The sequence below is a fragment of the Chanodichthys erythropterus genome, chromosome 6, assembly GCF_024489055.1.
Source record: "Chanodichthys erythropterus isolate Z2021 chromosome 6, ASM2448905v1, whole genome shotgun sequence".
NCBI classification, from domain to species: Eukaryota; Metazoa; Chordata; class Actinopteri; order Cypriniformes; family Xenocyprididae; genus Chanodichthys; species Chanodichthys erythropterus.
Window position 1 is genome coordinate 28,958,327 of NC_090226.1, and position 20,759 is coordinate 28,979,085.

The following is a 20,759-nucleotide window of genomic DNA, read 5'->3' on the forward strand; positions in this document are numbered from 1 at the left end:
CATCAGCGACAACAAAAACTTGAAGTTGGGCGGACAAAGGAGACTTGAATCTGGATGAAACCAGCGGTGATGAACAAGACCTGAAGCTGGGTGGGACCAGCAGAGACAAAGGATAAGAAGAATAAAACTTGGAGCTGGGTGGAACCATCAGCAATGAAGGAGACTTCGAGTTGGGCAAAACCAGTGACAACAAAGAAGACATTGAGCTGGACAGGACCAGCAGAGACAATGGAGAAGATGAAGAAGAATTGGAGCCGGATGAAAAAAAACAAAGGAGACTTGGGGCTAACAAACTAACAACAAACTAAAAGTCCATGAAAATTAAACTGAAATAATAACACGTGACAAACATATTCCATATTTAATTTATCAATCTTTGCTCACAGAAATGTTTGTTCAATATAAACATCTCATTTTAGTATTCTGTAAGTTAAGCTTGATGCATATATTTGATATAGTTAGCAGAACACTATTTGTGTTTATATACGAGTACTGAGTAACACTTTTTTTTAGTTTCCTCGTTACATGTACTTACCATAGTAATAACAGCAAATTATGCATAATTACATGCACCTAACCCAAAATCAAATCCTTACCTTTTAGTAAGTATATGTTGTTAATTAATATTACTCAGTCCTTAAATATATAACTACACTGTAACAATGATTAAAATGTAACCGAGTATTGTAGAAAAATGTGAGTAATTCTGTTCATACATCACATATCATATTCGTATCACATGGTTGTATCTAATATGCTCTAGAACATGGATGTGTTAATACACAGCTAGCATTTCCCTATAATTATTGGCAGCCCCACTTTTATAACACTTTATGAATCGCATCGAGCTACCTGGTTGCATGCTCACCTTTGCCTGCTAACATTAAAGAGATGAAAGTAGCCTAAAGTACAAAACTGCCTGGACAAACAGCAAAAGGTCAGGAAATAGATTTGTTGCTTTGAAATGTCACCATCTTCAAGCTTAATGTGAAGACACAGACATTTACAGCCCTGAACAAAGAGCCCATCAGAGACTCATTAGACATCAGAGCTGAAACACAGAACACTCCATTTAGTTCAATTACAATTAAAACATACAAATCATGTGCTAGAAGATTCCTTTATTCGCTTAAGTGAAAATATATCTTCATACAATCAAAATGCCAAAAAAAAAAATCTATCAAAAACACTTTCAAATCAAAAGAACAGAGAAAAAAAGAACTGTAGTTTCCTATTGTGCCAAATCCATCTTTTCCATGGTCAAAAGATACCACGGTAATATTGTTTTAATTAATAACAAAAAGAGGCATAAGAAGAAGAGTTACAAAAATGTAAAAAGAGAAATTAGTGGTCATTAGTGATTAATTAACAGGCTTACAAAAATGTGTATGTAGGTGCAAAGAGAAATGAGGTGACAATTCACTATAGCCCTTGGGATCTATAAATGAAATGATATGGAGTTTACAGGCACCATGATACAATCAGGAGTATATGTAGTACAGATAGTGTAGTATTTGGCATAAAGTGTAGCTAAAAGAAAATTAGTGTAGCAAATTATGGAATGCAAACCATTGTCCTCCAAGAGTGATAATTCACACACACTGTGGTTCAGTTAGAGTCAAAATGATCTATAACAGGTGACTGATCAAGTCCATACAGAGTGTAAATTGTTTTTTTGGAATCACTCTTTGGCTGAGGGAAGCTGTTTGTTTTTTATTATACATTCAATTAGCTCAACGAGTGTTTGAGATCTGCATTAGTGTTGCATCATGGACTGTCTGACTACTTCCTCCAGGGATTTTCTAGTGATGAGAAGCCTGACCACATCTTCTTTCTTCTTAGTGAGTCTTTTTCGTGCCTGATCGTGTGTCACCATGGTCATGTCCCAGCCATTCACCTGAAATTAACATTGAGAGCACACAAAAACTAATATGACATTTTATTCCACATAAACAACTATACACACACAGTATACACAGGAGGACATCGTTTTTATTGAATTGTTGGTATTTTGCCATTTTTATTAGAGAGAAAGAGAAAATTACATTGGAAAAAAAGGAACTACTGTCTTTTGAAAGGTTGCCAGACAGATTCAAACTAGTGTTTCCCGTATGAGCATTACAACTCATTTGCTAACCAGTTTTAAATAGCATGAGGGTGACTACATAAAATAGGTGAAAACTAATAACCTGACTAAGGACCTATTATGCCCTTTTACAAAGTTTTGATTTTGTTTTTGGGGTCTATTAATATAAGTTTTCATGCTTGAATGTTCAAAAAAAAAAAAAGTGTCAGTAATGCTCTGTTTAGTTCCTGTTTCTATAAACCCCTCCCTCCGAACAGTGCATTGTGCTCTAACAGGTCGGCTGGACTAGTGTGTTGTGATTGGTCAACTGCATCAAGCATGATTAAGAAATGTCACAGCCCTTACCATAACATGAGTTTCAAAACACAACTAATGTAACTAAGCCAGGCCCCACCTTGGGCAGGAATTATTTAATGAGGAATATTGTGATATGTATATTCCCAGAAGAAACTCAAGACTGCAAACGAGGCAATTTTAGAGAGTTTAGAAACAGTGCTTAATGATATAGAGAATAACTCCCTTTGTAGTGGACTTTGTGCTATAAAGAATAAGATATAAATGTAAAAAATATTAACAGGTTCTCTTTAAAATAAGTAACATACATAAGACATTGTAAAAAGGGCAAGTATTTGACAAATAAATGACAAAGCTCTATAAAAGTGTTCTAGAACAATTTAGAACAAAGGAAAATTTAACAAAATAGGACATTATTTCTCTTGTTAACTTTTAAAGAGTTAGTTTAGTTCACCCAAAAATGAAAATAAATGACAGAATTACGCACCCTCATGCCGTTCCACACCCATATAACCTTTGTTCATCTTCAGAAGACAAATTAAGATGTTTTTGATGAAATCCGATGGCTCAGTGAGGCCTCCATAGCCAGCAATGACATTTCCTCTCTCAAGATCCATTAATGTACTAAAAACATTTAAATCAGTTCATGTGAGTACAGTGGTTCAATATTAATATTATAAAGCGATGAGAATATTTTAGGTGTGCCGAAAAAAACAAAATAACGACTTATATAGTGATGGCCGATTTCAAAACACTGCTTCATGAAGCTTCGGAGCATAAATGAATCAGTGTATCGAATCATGATTCGGATCGCGTGTCAAACTGCTGAAATCATGTGACTTTGCCGCTCCGAACCGCTGATTCATGAAGCAGTGCATCACTATATAAGGCGCACCAAAAATATTCTCGCCGCTTTAAAATATTAATATTGAACCACTGTACTCACATGAACTGATTTAAATATGTTTTTAGTACATTAATGGATCTTGAGAGAGGAAATGTCATTGCTCCCTATGCAGGCCTTACGGAGACATCGGATTTCAACAAAAAATGTTGAAATCTTAATTTGCGTTCCGAAGATTAACGGAGGTCGTACGGGTGTAGAACGGCATGAGGATGAGTAATAAATGACAGAATTTTCATTTTTGGGTGAACTAACCCTTTAACTACAGTGCCAAGAGCAGATGTAAAGATTTTCAGTGACGTAATTTGTAGTAAAACTTGTGAAAACTTGATATATTCCATGAGTCATATACTACTTTTATGTTGCTTTTTCATTTATTGTGATGTCTGACAGCCTCAATACTCAGTTACTTTCAAAAAAAAAAATAATAATAATAATAAATGAATAAATAAATATAGAGAGAGAGAGAGAGAGATGTACGATTTCAAACCACATGTAAAAGTAAAATAGTAAGCAAGTAATGATTTTTTGGGAAACCACTGCAGGAAAAATAATAGACAACAATATAGACAAAAAACATGATGTCACAGCTCCCTCTTGTGGAGATTCATTTAATAAAATCAGGTTTTGTTTTGGAGAATAAAAGAGAAATCATCACTAATAACTTCTTACAACATGGATGACAGGTTTGGATCTCTCACCTGCATAATTTTGTCTCCTATCCTGAGACCAGCCACTTCTGCAGGTCCACCTTTAGACACACGTGTGACATAGATTCCCTGTGAAATACATAAAGTTACAAGGGTCACCTCTGAATTACTGTGACCAGAAAGTCCCCGGAAATGTCTCTGTTTTACAGCTTGTTCAAAACACCCACAAATACACTACAAAAACCCTGACCAACATAGCCTACTAGTTACCAGAGCAATGGTGTAGTAATTCTTTCCACCAACAGAGGGGGCTGCAAGCTACACTGATAACTTAGTAACCTGAAGAGTACTATTATAAATTATCCAAGAGAGACACTGTTATTGTTATAAGGTAGTCACATATTAGCCTAACTATTCATGTTAAATTAAAGTCACCATGAAACCAAAATTGACAATTCTTTTATAGAAAGTTGGAGTTGCAGTTATTATGAATTATTTATCAGTGCACATCATTTTTTTGAAAATCGTATGCCCTTGTAATCTTTAATCAAAATTTCTAACCCCTTTAATCAATTTCTAAAAGTTTTCAGGTACAAATAACCGCTCACACAGATCCGTGAAAACGACTAAAAACAAAGAAACATTATGTGCCTATAAACTGAACATGTAATGACGTCACCATTTCCACAAATTCACACTTTTGTAGTTTACACAAAGTCGATAACGCTATGCAGTTTTGCACATATGAATAAAAAAAAGAAAGGAAAGAAAATCAACTAAACTTAGTGGATAGAAGTAATAAAAAAATAGCATTAATAATAATAATATAGATAGGAACCAAAAATAAATAAAAACTAAAACATACAAAAATGTACTGCCTTCGTTTTTTTATTCGTAGATAATACGTGTCATTTCAGTTATATTTTGATCACTGAACTAGATAACGCCCCCAGTTAAAGGGTTAGTTCACTCAAAAATAAAAAAGTAAATTATTACTCGCACTCATATCGTTCCACACCCGTAAGGCCTTCATTAAATACGATGGCTCAGTGAGGCCTGCATAGGGAGCAATGACATTTCCTCTCTCAAGATCCATTAATGTACTAAAAACACATTTAAATCAGTTCATGTGAGTTCAGTAGTTCTACCTTAATATTATAAAGCGATGAGAATATTTCTGTGTGCCAAAAAAAACAAAATAACGACTAAACACTGCTTCGGAGCTTTAAGAATCGAATCAGTGAGTCGGAACAGTGATTCGTAAAGCTCCGAAGCAGTGTTTTGAAATAGGCCTATCACTATATTGTTGAAAAGTCATTATTTTTTAGTTTTTTTTTGGCACACAAAAAGTATTCTCATAGCTTTATAATATTAAGGTAGAACTACTGAACTTGCATGAACTGTTTTAAGTATGTTTTTAGTACCTTTATGGATCTTGAGAGAGGAAATGTCATTGCTCCCTATGCAGGCCTCACTGAGCCATTGGATTTAATAAAAAATATCTTAATTTGTGTTCTGAAGATGAGCAAAGATTTTACGGGTGTGGAACGACATGAGGGTGAGTAATTAATTAATTCATTTTTGGGTGAACTAACCCTTTAACATTTCAGACATCTGATCACTTTAAAGACACTGACCTCAGCAGCAGAAAGGAAAAATGCCTCACTCTAATATAATTAATTATAATTAAACATGATTTTTCACCTTGTCTGACTTGTCTTCAGAAAATGGATTCTGGCTTGCATCTTGGTCGATTCCCCCTCCAATGCTGAATCCTAATATTAAATTATCACCATCCCGTAGTTTTTGAATCTCAATTCGTTGCTGAAATAGAGAGAGAAAAACACAAGACAGCTGTCTTTATGAAGCAGGCACACTGAATTTATGTTTCAAAATGTACTTGGCTATCAACATAGGCAGTCTTTTTGAGAATGATGCCCAAAAATCCTGTCTGGGTAGGTGGTTCACTAGGATTTGAGACACATCCTACAGCACAGCTGTTCATGACCATATATGGCAGCACTACCTGAGGAAAACTCAGGAGCCACACCTGAGTGACATCAGCACAGTTTAAATATAGCAATGAACAGTTAAACCCTAATTAAAATGCATCGTTCAGTATTGATTGGATCTTTGTACAAACAGTAATTCAATGAGCCCACATACACTCTCTGGTTTCGCTCTCCCTTACGAAAATTACCATGGTATTACTACAAATAAAACCAAAACCAAAAAAACAAAAAACAAAAACATGGTCATTAAACCATGGTTTTGCCACACTAACCATAGTTTAACCATGGGATTTGTAGTGAAACTGGTTATACAAATGGTAATCAATCTGCCAAAAAAAAAAAAAAGTCACTTTTAACAAATAAAACCATGGTTAAATTTTATAAGGTCTGTTTTACTCGTAAAAAGTTTGGTTTTGTTATATTGTGTCCCACAATATTTTTTTATAATCTTAAAAAAAAAAAAGAGAGAGAGAGAGAGAAATAAATAAATAACAGTTTTTCACTTTGTTCGCCCCTGGCTAACGTTAGCCTAGCATGCTAACTATTTCGATTATATCAACTGTTAGCTTAAACTCAAATAAACTTTACTAAACTGTCCTGAAATGTCATAGATTAATGTTAGGAATAAAAATAAAGTTTAAATTAACCGCTTCTCACTCATTTTCGGAATTAAAAACACCAAAGCAGTGCACTAATGCTAGTGAAGCTTCACATGCTAAAACTTTCTCGAACACAAACTCACCACAACAGCTGTGACAGGCTGGCCGGGTATGAACGACATTTTCTGCTCGTTAAAAAAAAAACTTATAACCGGTTGGGTCTCCTGGGTGTTTATTTCAGTGATTTTCACTGATAACAATGTGAGTGATTGTGTTCGATTCCTCCTCTTTGTGTGTCATGATGGGGCTGGGCTGCACCACACACACCCTGCCCTCAAGTCTACGTTACACTTCTCTCGTATTATTCGTCTAATTCATTCCTTTACTTAATCACTTCTGTGAGTTGAGCATGTGTACATGTTGATGGGATTAATTAATGGGCATTTATACACAACTAAAACATTGATTTCGCTCTCATGATGTTGATAAGAGCCAGCACTGAATCACCTGCAGATGACGCTGCTTTATCAGTATTCATGTGAGAGTCAGCCACATTATCAACAAACCCAAAAATAGCCAAGGGTTTTCTTTTCAGCATTTGAAACAGCAGGTGGGTGGTATGATTATCATAAAGTGATATGATCATCATTTAAATTTCAGATTTTTTATGGATGAAAAGTAAAAAATAACAAGGTGGTGTAATTATCTTGTGACCATAATGAAGAAAAAGTCTCAACTTATTATTATTAAATAAAAAAGAAGTAAACCTAAGTTTAATTTTCAATTATTAATATTTGGAAAACCTTCAAAAGACAGTGTAGTATGACTTGAGAATTTTTATAAAGGAACTTTGTTTTTCCTCACTTAATGGACTACAAATTTATGAATGTATTCTAAATTACTTTGAAAAATTTTCCTTGTGAAAAACAAATACTGAATCTGCACTTGTAGTGTACTTCAAATCTTAGAAGTGTATTTTTTATAAAACATACTATATTTGCTATAAACGACTTAAGAGTACTTAAAGGATTAGTTCAATTTCTAATTAAACTTTTCCTGATAATTTACTCACCCCCATGTCATCCAAGATGTTCATGTCTTTCTTTCTTCAGTTGAAAAGAAATGAAGCATTCCATTCCAGGATTTTTCTCCTTATAGTGGACTTAAATGGCCTCCAAACAGTTGAAGGTCAAAATTACAGTTTCAGTGCAGCTCAAAGCGTTGTACACGATCCCAGACGAGGAATAAGGGTCTTATCTAGAGAAACCATCATCATCATTTTCTTAAAAAAATAATAAAATAATTATATATATATATATATATATATATATATATATATATATATAAGTTTTAACAATAAATGATCATCTTGAACTAGCTCTCTTCTCTATTAGAATTCTGGCAGTGTAGACATTGCTAAGTGTATTACTGCCCTCCTCAGGTCAAAGTTTGAACTAATTGGTATATACTTGCACTAGAATACTTTATATGTCAATTTAACTTTGAGCTGTGGAGGGCAGTAATAAACTTAGCAGTGTCTACACAGCTGGAATTCAAATAGAGAAGAAGAAGAGAGCTAGTTCAAGATGAGCATTTATGGTTAAAACATAATTTTTTACATATTTTTTAGAAAATGAGCGATGGTTTCTCTAGATAAGACCCTTATTTCTCGTCTGGGATCGCTGTAAACTGTAATTTTGACCTTCAGCCGTTTGGGCTCCATTTAAGTCCACTATAAGGAGAAAAATCCTGGAATGTTTTCATCAAAAATCTTAATTTCTTTTCGACTGGAGAAAGAAAGACATGAACATCTTGGATAACATGGGGGTGAGTAAATTATCAGGAAAATTTAATTTGAAAGTGAACCAATCCTTTAAAGAGAGCACACTTTCATAAATGTTTAACACACACATTTGAAAAATGTGCACTTTGTAATAAAGTTTCACTTTAAAGTAAATATTAAATAACTATGTTTTAATAAAATTTTGTCATACTTTAAATAAGTAACTACACTTATTTTGATGTGTTGACTAACATACTAAAGCACATACTTGATTTTAGAATTACAAGTAACATGCAGTTGTCTGAAAACACTACATTCAGTTTGCGCTAAATCATATTTTTAAATTATATTATTTCCATAATAAGTACTTGTACTTCTTCAAAAGGGTATGCTTTTATGAAACCTGTAAGTATAGTAAAGCAAATGAATAGATTTCACATAGTTTCACTAATCACGGAAATACAGTATTCATAAAATTCAGATGAAAAGTTGGACCAAATATCCTTTTATATTTTTAGCAGTTTGTTTATTTGACATTTTTCAATACACATCTGAAAATGCAACGGTCTTCTTACATAAGAGCTTATTTATTTATCATTCATTTTTTTAGTATGCAAAAATACTCAATACTTCCCACAGTCAGCAATGTAAAACTTTGTACCATTTTTCCACCCCAATGAAAAACTCACTAAATCTGTTTAAAAAGGACAAGACATGGTCTATGTTTGGAGTAGCATACTACCATACTACTCTTCATATTTCTTAGTAGGCCTAGTATGTATAATGTGCATAGTGTGTAATACCTGGATGGCCATTTGCCAACATATGCAGTACACAACCAGAACACACTGCACTGAATACTGTATCCCACAATGCAGTGTATCATATTTATATGATAAACATGCAATATGATGAGGTCATGTGACAAAAATGTAGCATAGTACTGTTCAGAACATGTAGGTTGCATATTTCATACTGTTTCACATAGTATTCAATATAAAGCAGTATACAGTAGTGTGCAGTTTGCAGTAGAGATGTGCCCAAGGCCTAAATCCGAATTCAGAAAGGCACGGAAAAATGAGTGACGCATTCTACGGAGTCCCTAAAGGGGGAAGGCTTGCTGCAGTAGTTGGTTATATCACAGATTGTACTTATCATGTGAAGATAGTAAGGAGAGATGACTGACAGGACGATGTCAGACGATTTGGTGTGCAACAGATCCTGAGCATCATTGACAAACATATTATCTTGTAAAATGTGTGGTCAGTACCGCCGCTCCCTTTACATAGAGTATGCGTGAAGGCAAATTTGAAAGTAAAAAGTGAGCACACATTCAAAAGTGATTTCGATACCCTGCATATTGATAGCATATTAAGTATACAATATTATTGAGATGGAACGCAAAAGCATTAAAATCAAATTTTTCCCATCACCATGTTAGGGGCTCTGTAGAATGTAATTTCCTTTCTGAACATATTCAGCTTCGGGCACATCCCTAGTTTGCAGTATGCTAGTATTCCGTTCTAAACATAGCCATTGACTGTTCACCATTGATTTTTCAAGTATATATCCCAACATTTTTATGCAGCCTGTTACAAAGATTCTTAATGTACATCTACACTAGTTCACTATGCTCTCAAAAAGAAGGTATTACAAACTCTTCTTTAAAGCTTTGGATCTGTGTCACATATCAGCTGACTTCTTCATAATCAGTCCTTGTTTTATCATTCATCTTGTCAAATGTTTTTGACAGAATTTGTTGATGCTCATGATGTGAAACATGAGGTATCCTGGTACTGGATGGCTCAATTTAACTGCATAGGAACAGAATCTTTTAGTCATACAGTATATACACAATCAACAAAACCAGCAACACTACATCTATCCACACAGTTACTGTGGAATCACAGGAGCAGCCTGAGACGGGACATGGGAACAAGTTCTCTGATTGTTCATCTACTGTCCAGGTGCGTATGGCCAGCTGATGGAGCTTCCAGAGAGCTGCATGTCCCGGATAAGCGTCTCGATTGGCGTCTTGCCTACCAGCCGCATAAAGAAAAGTTGAGAGATGAGGTTGGCGGGAACGGCTCTCAGGGCAGGCAGTCGCAACAGGAGTCGGCCGAAGCGCTGGGGCTGACCCGGATACTGCATGCGCTCGTACTCGGTCAGGGCCACCTGTGCTTTCTCCTGCAGGCTCTCGATGTGCGCCGGATCTGACAGCCCACATGCGTCTGCAGGGAACAGAGAGTTTACAACACTGGAAGTGAAACAACAGTACACAGCAAGCACAATGGACATTTGGAAATGTTATTTTCTCTTTTTCAAAGATGTGTTTCAGAGAAACACTTGGCCTGACTGGGCCTCTTTACTTTTTATCTGCAAACAACTTCCTAGAAAACTAAAATTTGACTTGCCTTTTTACAAACTAAATAGAATTTTACAGTTTGTGAAGAGTGGCATTTACTGGTGCAAAACTTGCTGCCACTAAGGTGTTCTGAATGGTTTTTGCACATAGATATGCATTAACATGTTCTTCCATGTTTTAGCATGTTACTATGCCCTTACTGACATGTTCTGAGTGTTTTAAACATGTTGCTATGTGTTAATGTGTTCTGAGAAGTTTTAGCATGTTGCTATGTTTTTACTAGCATGTTCTGAGTGATTTTAGCATGTTGCTATGCGTTTTTATGTTGCTATGCCTGTACTAATGTGTTCTGAGGGGTTTAGCATGTTCCTATGCCCTTAATAACATGTTCTGATTGATTTTAGCATGTTGCTATGCCTTTACTAACATGTTCTGATTGATTTTAGCATGTTGCTATGCCCTTACTAACATGTTCTGATTGATTTTAGCATGTTGCTATGAGTTAATGTGTTCTGAGAAGTTTTAGCATGTTCCTATGCCTTCGCTAACATGTTCACAGTGATTTTAGCATGTTGCTATGCCCTTACTAACATGTTCTGATTGATTTTAGCATGTTGCTATGCCCTTACTAACATGTTCTGATTGATTTTTGCATGTTGCTATGCCCTTACTAACATGTTCAGAGTCATTTTAGCATGTTGCTATGCCCTTACTAACATGTTCTGATTGATTTTAACATTTTGCTATGCCTTTACTAACATGTTCTGATTGATTTTAGCATGTTGCTATGCCCTTACTAACATGTTCTGAGTGTTTTAAGCATTTTGCTATGCGTTAATGTGTTCTGAGAAGTTTTAGCATGTTCCTATGCCTTCGCTAACATGTTCAGAGTGATTTTAGCATGTTGCTATGCCCTTACTAACATGTTCAGAGGGATTTTAGCATGTTGCTATGCCCTTACTAACATGTTCTGATTGATTTTAGCATGTTGTTATGCCCTTACTAACATGTTCTGATTGATTTTAACATGTTGCTATGCCCTTACTAACATGTTCAGAGTGATTTTAGCATGTTTTTATGCGTTTTTATGTTGCTATGCCTGTACTAATGTGTTCTGAGGGGTTTAGCATGTTCCTATGCCCTTAATAACATGTTCTAATTGATTTTAGCATGTTTGCTATGCCCTTACTAACATGTTCTGAGTGTTTTAAGCATGTTGCTATGCCCTTACTAACATGTTCAGAGTGATTTTAGCATGTTGCTATGCCCTTATAACATGTTCTGATTGATTTTAGCATTTTGCTATGCCCTTACTAACATGTTCTGAGTGTTTTAAGCATGTTGCTATGCCCTTGCTAACATGTTCAGAGTGATTTTAGCATGTTGCTATGCCCTTACTAACATGTTCAGAGTGATTTTAGCATTTTGCTATGCCCTTACTAACATGTTCAGTGATTTTAGCATGTTGCTAAGCCCTTACTAACATGTTCTGATTGATTTTAGCATGCTGTTATGCCCTTACTAACATGTTCTGAGTGTTTTAAGCATGTTGCTATGCCCTTACTAACATGTTCAGAGTGATTTTAGCATGTTGCTATGCCCTTACTAACATGTTCTGAGTGTTTTAAGCATGTTGCTATGCCCTTACTAACATGTTCAGAGTGATTTTAGCATGTTGCTATGCCCTTACTAACATGTTCTGATTGATTTTAGCATGTTGCTATGTATTAATGTGTTCTGAGAGGTTTTAGCATGTTATTATGCCTTTACTAACGTGTTTTGAGGAGGTTTAGCATGCTCCTATGCCTTTACCAACATGTTCAGAGTGATTTTAGCATGTTGCTATGCGTTTTTATGTTGCTATGCCTGTACTAATGTGTTCTGAGGGGTTTAGCATGTTCCTATGCCCTTAATAACATGTTCTGATTGATTTTAGCATGTTTGCTATGCCCTTACTAACATGTTCTGAGTGTTTTAAGCATGTTGCTATGCCCTTACTAACATGTTCAGAGTGATTTTAGCATGTTGCTATGCCCTTACTAACATGTTCTGATTGATTTTAGCATTTTGCTATGCCCTTACTAACATGTTCTGAGTGTTTTAAGCATGTTGCTATGCCCTTACTAACATGTTCAGAGTGATTTTAGCATGTTGCTATGCCCTTACTAACATGTTCTGATTGATTTTAGCATTTTGCTATGCCCTTACTAACATGTTCTGAGTGTTTTAAGCATGTTGCTATGCCCTTACTAACATGTTCAGAGTGATTTTAGCATGTTGCTATGCCCTTACTAACATGTTCAGAGTGATTTTAGCATGTTGCTAAGCCCTTACTAACATGTTCTGATTGATTTTAGCATGCTGTTATGCCCTTACTAACATGTTCTGAGTGTTTTAAGCATGTTGCTATGCCCTTACTAACATGTTCAGAGTGATTTTAGCATGTTGCTATGCCCTTACTAACATGTTCTGAGTGTTTTAAGCATGTTGCTATGCCCTTACTAACATGTTCAGAGTGATTTTAGCATGTTGCTATGCCCTTACTAACATGTTCTGATTGATTTTAGCATGTTGCTATGTATTAATGTGTTCTGAGAGGTTTTAGCATGTTATTATGCCTGTACTAACGTGTTTTGAGGAGGTTTAGCATGCTCCTATGCCTTTACCAACATGTTCAGAGTGATTTTAGCATGTTGCTATGCGTTTTTATGTTGCTATGCGTTAATGTGTTCTGAGAAGTTTTAGCATGTTCCTATGCCTTCACTAACATGTTCAGAGTGATTTTAACATGTTGCAATGCCTTAACTTTTTCTTTGAGTTTTAGCACGTTGCTATGCCTGTACGAGCATGTTGCTATGCCCTTACTAACATGTTCTGATTGATTTTAGCATGTTGCTATGTATTAATGTGTTCTGAGAGGTTTTAGCATGTTATTATGCCTTTACTAACGTGTTTTGAGGAGGTTTAGCATGCTCCTATGCCTTTACCAACATGTTCAGAGTGATTTTAGCATGTTGCTATGCGTTTTTATATTGCTATGCGTTAATGTGTTCTGAGAAGTTTTAGCATGTTCCCATGCCTTCACTAACATGTTCAGAGTGATTTTAGCATGTTGTTATGCCCTTACTAACATGTTCTGGTTGATTTTAGCATGTTGCTATGTCCTTACTAACATGTTCTGAGTGTTTTAAGCATGTTGCTATGTGATAATGTGTTCTGAGAAGTTTTAGCATGTTCCCATGCCTTCACTAACATGTTCAGAGTGATTTTAGCATGTTGCTATGCCCTTACTAACATGTTCTGAGTGTTTTAAGCATGTTGCTATGTGATAATGTGTTCTGAGAAGTTTTAGCATGTTCCTATGCCTTCAGTAACATGTTCAGAGTGATTTTAACTTTTTATTTGAAGTTTTAGCATTGTTGCCATGCCTGTACTAATGTGTTCTGAGGGGTTTAACATGTTGATATGGCCTTACTAACATGTTCTGATTGATTTTAGCATGTTGCTATGCATTAATGTGTTCTGAGAGGTTTTAGCATGTTGTTATGCCTTTACTAAAGGGTTCTGAGGGAGGTTAGCGTGTTCATATGCATTTACTAACATGTTCAGAGTGATTTTAGCATGTTGCTATGCCTGTACTAATGTGTACTGAGGAGTTTAGCATATTGCTATGCCCCTACTGACATATTCTGATTGATTTTTGCATGTTGCTATGCATTAATGTGTTCTAAGAAAGCATGTTGTTATGCCTTTACTAACGTGTTCTGAGGGGTTTTAGCGTGTTCCTATGCCTTTACTAACATGTTCTGAGTGATTTTAGCATGTCGCTATGCATTAATGTGTTCAGAGAAGTTTTAACATGTTGCCGAGCCTTTACTAACATATTCTGATGTTTCTATGCGTTAACCTGTTCTGAAAGGTTTAGCATTTTGCTATGTTTTTTGATTGATTTTAGCCTGTTACTAAATATATACTGTACCAACATGTTCTGACTGGTTAATGCACTATGCTGTTAAGGTGTTCTGAGTGGTTTTAGCAGATTGCTAAGCATTTACTAAGATGTTCTGAGCAGTTTTACTAATTTTCTATGTAGGTAAAAATGTTCATAGTGGTTTTAAGCAAGTAGCTATGCAGTTTCTAGGGTGTTCAGGGGCTTTCTATGTGGTTACTTAAGTAAAAATATTTCACCCCAAAAGCCCAAGTTTCTGTGATAGTTATAGACGTGGCTATATGCCTTTTGAATGTGTCTATGGGATTTTGTTCCGTCTGGCAGGCGAAAATGTTTGATAACCTGCAATGTAATGGTACTCTCCTCCAAGACAATATCTGTGTACAAATAGTGTAGGATGAGTCTCAACGAGGTAATTCAAATGTGTATCCCTGAGTATGAACAGTAGTAATTGCATTTCTATGAATATCTAGTTAAATATTGATTGGGTGAGAATTCTACAAGACTGTACTTTTGGAATACATTTCTAACATAGGTTCACCACTCACCTGGTGAGAACAGAGCAATGGCTTTCAGACAGCTGTATTCAGCAGAATCCACCTGCAGTCGTGCCAGCTTGTCCACCTGGTCCTGGAAGACCCGCACCTGGTCCATGAAGGAAACGACGCGGTCAGCGGGCATGGGGGAGGAGTGAAAACCAGCAGCTGCTAGTAGGGGGGCCGTGTGCAGTGGCAGAGCCGATTGAGCTGCATTCAGGATGAACAGTTCACTCCAGCTGAGCCTCAGAAGGGCCACCTGCTCCGACACGGGCAGGTCAGGAAAGTATGGGATATTCCGGGCCCACTCTATGGTACTGAAGAGCAGTCGGGCTGCCAGCTCACATATATTGTCAATCCCCATGATTGAGCTGTTGGCTCCTGGGAGCTGCTGGCCGCATTGGGCTCCATAGCGGCTGTTGGGGTATGGCTCTGCTCTCAGCAGCTGAGAGATGAGTTCAGACACTGGCTGACCATTGAAGAAATCAGCACCCATGCCCGGACCTCCTCCAACATCACCACCTGCTCCAACTATGGAGGCTGGGCTGATGCCTGCGTGGGAGGGAGGAATTCGACCACGCTGAACCGCTGGAAAATAAAAGAAAAACAAAACAGAGAGAAAGGAAACATCAGTATAATGATTATAAACAAATAACTTCCTATTCCAATGAGGCAAGTAACATGAATCTAATAAAGTTATGTAGGAAATTGTTTGTTCAGGACAACACAGTCAGATATTTAATATAAATAAACAAGAATATGCAGAATGTTACATTACATATATACATATTAGTCGACTACTGGTTTGCTGACCTTCTTTCCTCATACCGACCCGGAAACACTTCTTCAAACGGCAGTACTGACACTGATTACGGTGGTGCTGGTCAATTTGACACTCTCTGTTCGACCTGTGAAGGTATTTAAATACATTTGAGTCAAGATAGTACATGAGATAATGAACAATTAAGATTTATCACTTTTCAAAAGGTAATGAGCGTTCAAATAAACAGTGAAACTGCAAATATGTGTGAACATCACTATTTACAGGTTTGATTAGTTTTGTAATGTTGCATGATTACAACAAGATCAAATCCTTAATTAAATAAAATGTAATCATATTTTCCCTAAATATTATTGAAATCTCTGCTTGGGGTACATTTACACGATAAAGATGTACTAAAAAAGTTTTTCGCGTACAGACGACAACATTGTCAAAACGGATGCACGAAAACAACTAAAAACGCTGTATTACGCATGCCAGGCCAGTAGTTGGCAGTGTCACTTTGTAAAGAAACACTACACGACAATAGACTGAACACATAGTACATATATGCGTGACGTCACTGTTTTCACAATTTCGCATTTTTGTAGTTTACGTAGAGATGATAATGGTATCCTTTTGAAAAACCTGCATTTTGAATCCCTATTTTTTAAAGTTTGAGTTTTCAGGCCCCAGTTTGTTAATGTTCAAAAGACAAAAAAATTCTAAAGCTAATGGAAAAACACACTAATTACTAAAAATATTTTGCTTGCAGGTTATAATCCACCATAAACCTGAATGTATTGGTCATTTTTGTGAATTAATCTCTGTCCTTCGTGAGCTGTCATGTGCGAAGAGCTCTCAAGTGATTCTCAGGTAAATTATCAGTCGCATAACCTTGGCACAAACGCAAAGGACACAGTACTGTTCATTCATTCCTAAAGTTCCCATGGCAGCAGGGCTAATGTTAGATCTGCTGTAAGAGACCAATTATAACACAACATGCACAATTGTGTTTCGACAGCCATGTATATTTGTGCAACATTCAGCTGTAATGGCTGGGTATTTTTGTGGAAATGAAATGTCACATCGTGCTCGAAGCAAAACAATCACTTCCAATCAAAAATGTCTAATGTTTGACACTGACAGTTATGTGGAGCAGGACTTTATACCAATGAGATCATTAGTGGGCAGATCTAATCATGGCAGCGGTGCAGATATAAAACAAAAAAAACAATGCAACCAGCAAAATGCTCTGTCACGGTCGCAGTTGGTTAGGACAAAAACTCAGGTTTCAGGGACAGGTGGTTAATTAACTGTTGGTTACGCTGTTGTACATTTAAACTCTGCTCAACTTTGTTGCAATTTCTGTTACACCTTTCACCTAAAAATTTAAGCTGAAAATGACTTGTCGTTGTCAGTATGAGCACTCATCAATGAAAAAGCTCGGCTGTGACCGACATCGCAAACTTTCTTGAGTAGGTGTTTATTTTAAATAAGTAATTATTTATTAATAAAAAGTATGTTCTATATAGTATGAATATGTGTAGTCTGGATGTAATCCGGATGTACTACATCCACCATGTTGTCATTGTCATGTGACCTACCAGACAGTTGCGTCGCTTCACTGCCATTTAAAAAGTGTTCATTGTATCCACACTTCAGAATCTCTTAAAATTGATTAACATGATTACTTTATTTATTCATCTCCTTTATTACAGGCTCTGATTCACAAATATGTAAATGTTCACGTACATACACTAATTTAAATATCAGTATAAGGGGTTAACAGAGTTCACAGAAAGTTCAGCCAAATTCCTTTGCTGAGCTGCATCTGGAAACTGAACCTGTGATTGGCTGTTGTGTCTGACCAATCACAAATCATTTAAGGGGAGTTGGAAAACACAAACTTGTTTGCTAAACAATGGAAGATGGTGTGAAGGATAATGCATCTGTGTTTCTCACCTGCAGGTGTAGTTGAGGTTCCTTCTGATGCTCCTTTTAAAGAAACTCTTGCACCCTTCGCAGGTGAAAACACCATAGTGCTTCCCGCTGGATTTGTCTCCACAGACCACACAGTCCACCACGCAGGCCTTGTCCTCCTCGCCACCTTCCACGTCACTGTTCCCTGCCCGGGGCGAGCTTCCCTCCTCCTCCCCCCGCAGGTAACCTTTCTCACTCAGTCCATTAGCGCTGCCGTTGGGGTTGGCCCATCCCCCGCTCACCATGGCCATCTCTGTGTACACCAGCCGGAGCTGCTTGAGAAACCTTCCCGCGTCGAGAATTCAGAGCCGCCCCAGAGCGAATCCCTTTAAGCTGCAGACAGTAAGCCGAACAAGTCAGACTTGGAGGAAAAACACGTTTAACAGGACTCTGAAGACCTCCAAGGCTTACCAGGCTGACATGTTATTGCTGGCAATGTCATATCAAAATTCCGTCAGGGGAGCGATCATCCCTGTTGCTTTTCTTCATGTCCCCTAACAACAAAACCTCTGAAGATCTCAAGATCCCTTTCGATTCAATGAGCAGTTCAGAGTTGGACAGCTTACCTCGCCCTTTTCACAGGAAACAATAAATTGCACATAAACGCACCCAGACTTCAGGGAAAAAGACAAGCTCATCCACATGCTGCACAGCTATGAGCATGGATAAAATGAAACGCCTTCCTTCTCAGCTAGCAGTCACTGTGACATTACACTAAGAAAACCAAGTCGACATGCCCCCTAGTAACCAACAAGTTAAACCAGTTCCTTCAGTACTGAGAAACACACCGTTGTGTTTAGAAACGTTGAGGGTATTGCAGGTCAGTTGGGTAGGTTTGACTCAGCCTGCAAGTGTAGTTCAGATTGATTTGTAATCATTTTAATCACCTAATCACAAATTAGGTTACTTAGTATCCTGATTGTTTCTCCTAGACGGCGATATGATTAAAAGGAGAGCAAATACAAATTTTAGATTAAGCCTTCTGCTGAGAAGAACATCTCTCTAATCTCATAAGTGTCTTCTCCAGAGTTTCTCCAAAAGATACCAAAGTCTTTGAACTCGCACATTTCTCATAAAAATCTTCCGAGACCAAATTACCTGAGATATCCACATTCATTTTATAGCTTTATGATTTAATTGCACATTAAAAATGGTCTCATTTGTGTCTACTTTTACTTTTTCTAAGTAGGAGAAACATTTGAGATGAACTTGATAACTGAAAAACTCCAGTCCCCTGAGCTATGAAAGAGCAATAAAATTATCTCAACTTCATGTAATCCAAAAAGAAACTGCCTCCTTCAATGAAGAGTTGATTTCCAAACAGCACAAAACCACAATGCCAAACAAGCAGACAGCAACCTGGTAATGATAAACAGAACTCAGCCCCCACCCTGCTCCTCAAGGATCAAAGTTCAAGAAAGTTCCTTGGTCTTTCTTGTTGTTAAACAACACAATCCTGAATGCTCTTTCAACTTAGTTCTCACAGTAGAGAAGGAAGCACCTTTTGGCCATGCAGAGGAAAGTCTCAGTACGCTCTGTACAAAATAGGACAGAGAGTCCTTCCGTACCTTGTGTCGTCAGTGCCGGTTCGTCCAGCCGTATGGTCTCCGAGGCCTCAGCATTTCCAGGAACTGATCCGAAGCTCTTTTAGCCGTCTGCCACTTCCCGTCCCCTGCCTTTCTCCATTCATCAGTAAATCATGAGATCCAACAGTCAGGAGAGACAGCTGACCCGAGCGTCTGTGGTGACTGGCCAACAAACCTCGCTCTGTTCTCTGTCTCTTTCTCTCTCTCTCTCTTAGTAGTGGCGGGTGAGCGAGCGTGTGTCTGTGTGTTCAGGGATTTGACACTGCTATTCAAGCCCTCTGGTTGCCATGGTGCTGCCTGCCTTATAAGGGTAATAGAGTCAAAGAGCAGTGAGTGGGCTGTAGCCACTCTACACAAACAACCAGGAATGTGTTACCACACACACGGTTAACCCCTCAAGGGATCACCATAGGTACACTTAGCATGCATCTTAGGATGGTGAAGACTTCCTAAGTGAAGATCTCAATATCAGAAGGTAATGATAAGTTGTGTTAGCGTGATTAAAATCAAATCACATGACAGAATGCAGCCAAAGATTTTCTTTTCAAAGCTTGTTCCTGACCAAACTTTAGCTTGGACAGTGTCAACAAACACATTATTATTTCACCAGTCATAACCTAATATTATAAAATAAATCTTTATTTAGATGTATTCTGGAAGAGCATTTTGTGCTGAGCTGCTGTAAATGTAGTGTATTTATGCAGTGAAGAGCTTAGAGCTGTTTTGTTAATCTGATTTAGAGCTTTTTTAGATCACTCTCTGTGGAGGAAGCTCATGGAAATCTTTTTGTCTTCTCATCTGATTGTTTTGGCTTTTACCCTACTGAGAAAACCGTCTTAAAGCATCCGAAGCTGATTTGGCCTTATTTGGTTTAGGTTGCTCTAGTTTGTTTCCAAGCGTGACCTACTGACAAAACTCTCCTAAAACCAGAAAAACAAAGTTGTAAAATGTCAGATGGTACAACCACAAAAGTTTAAAAACGTTATTTTTTTAGTAGCTATATCATGTGAAGATGCTACTTGTAGCGGATCATTTATAGCCTTTTCTCACAGCAGCTGAAATAATTTTGCTGGTGGATTGTAATCCAAAAAGGTCCAAATGACAATCATCAGTGACAACTGAGATTCACTCGTATTCAAAAGCAAAAGACTTCCAACTGCGGAGTGGCTACAGAAATTGAAATCTACAGGTAACGCTAATACACACTAAATACACATAGTCACGCAATGCTGATGTCGTTAACATTAACAAT

At 37.1% G+C, this 20,759-nt stretch overlaps 2 protein-coding genes across 4 annotated transcripts; both read right to left on the bottom strand.

Annotated features, from left to right (window-relative positions):
- Positions 1-1,093: 1,093 nt before the first annotated feature.
- On the bottom strand, positions 1,094-6,849 carry tax1bp3 (Tax1 (human T-cell leukemia virus type I) binding protein 3). The gene is made up of 4 exons (XM_067387451.1): positions 6,689-6,849; positions 5,639-5,758; positions 3,986-4,063; positions 1,094-1,897 (listed from the first exon to the last, which is right to left on the bottom strand). Exons 1-4 carry the CDS (start codon positions 6,725-6,727, stop codon positions 1,757-1,759), a joined length of 378 nt encoding a protein of 125 aa, XP_067243552.1. The 5' UTR covers positions 6,728-6,849; the 3' UTR covers positions 1,094-1,756.
- Positions 6,850-8,841: 1,992 nt separating this feature from the next.
- On the bottom strand, positions 8,842-19,895 carry nr2f6b (nuclear receptor subfamily 2, group F, member 6b). Of its 3 annotated transcripts, XM_067388564.1 has the most exons (6): positions 19,312-19,482; positions 18,333-18,493; positions 17,904-18,254; positions 15,992-16,086; positions 15,191-15,766; positions 8,842-10,559 (listed from the first exon to the last, which is right to left on the bottom strand). In XM_067388564.1, the coding sequence occupies exons 3-6, from the start codon at positions 18,170-18,172 to the stop codon at positions 10,285-10,287; spliced, it is 1,215 nt and encodes a 404-aa protein (XP_067244665.1). In that variant the 5' UTR covers positions 18,173-18,254; positions 18,333-18,493; positions 19,312-19,482; the 3' UTR covers positions 8,842-10,284. The 3 variants fall into 3 exon arrangements, with proteins under 3 accessions (XP_067244665.1, XP_067244664.1, XP_067244666.1); XM_067388563.1 differs by lacking the exons at positions 18,333-18,493; positions 19,312-19,482 and adding an exon at positions 19,490-19,895; XM_067388565.1 differs by lacking the exons at positions 18,333-18,493; positions 19,312-19,482 and having other exon boundaries at positions 17,904-18,320.
- Positions 19,896-20,759: the final 864 nt, after the last annotated feature.

Excerpts from the sequence above, each read along its gene's own strand:
- tax1bp3 (XM_067387451.1), bottom strand. The coding sequence starts at position 6,727 with ATGTCGTTCATACCCGGCCAGCCTGTCACAGCTGTTGTG. Across the intron at positions 5,759-6,688 it reads AGCCTGTCACAGCTGTTGTG|CAACGAATTGAGATTCAAAA; the intron begins GTGAGTTTGTGT and ends TCTCTATTTCAG. Across the intron at positions 4,064-5,638 it reads CTGAAGACAAGTCAGACAAG|GGAATCTATGTCACACGTGT; the intron begins GTGAAAAATCAT and ends TGTATTTCACAG.
- nr2f6b (XM_067388563.1), bottom strand. The coding sequence starts at position 18,172 with ATGGCCATGGTGAGCGGGGGATGGGCCAACCCCAACGGCAGCGCTAAT. Across the intron at positions 16,087-17,903 it reads AACCTCAACTACACCTGCAG|GTCGAACAGAGAGTGTCAAA; the intron begins GTGAGAAACACA and ends ATACCTTCACAG. Across the intron at positions 10,560-15,190 it reads CATTGCTCTGTTCTCACCAG|ACGCATGTGGGCTGTCAGAT; the intron begins GTGAGTGGTGAA and ends TGTTCCCTGCAG.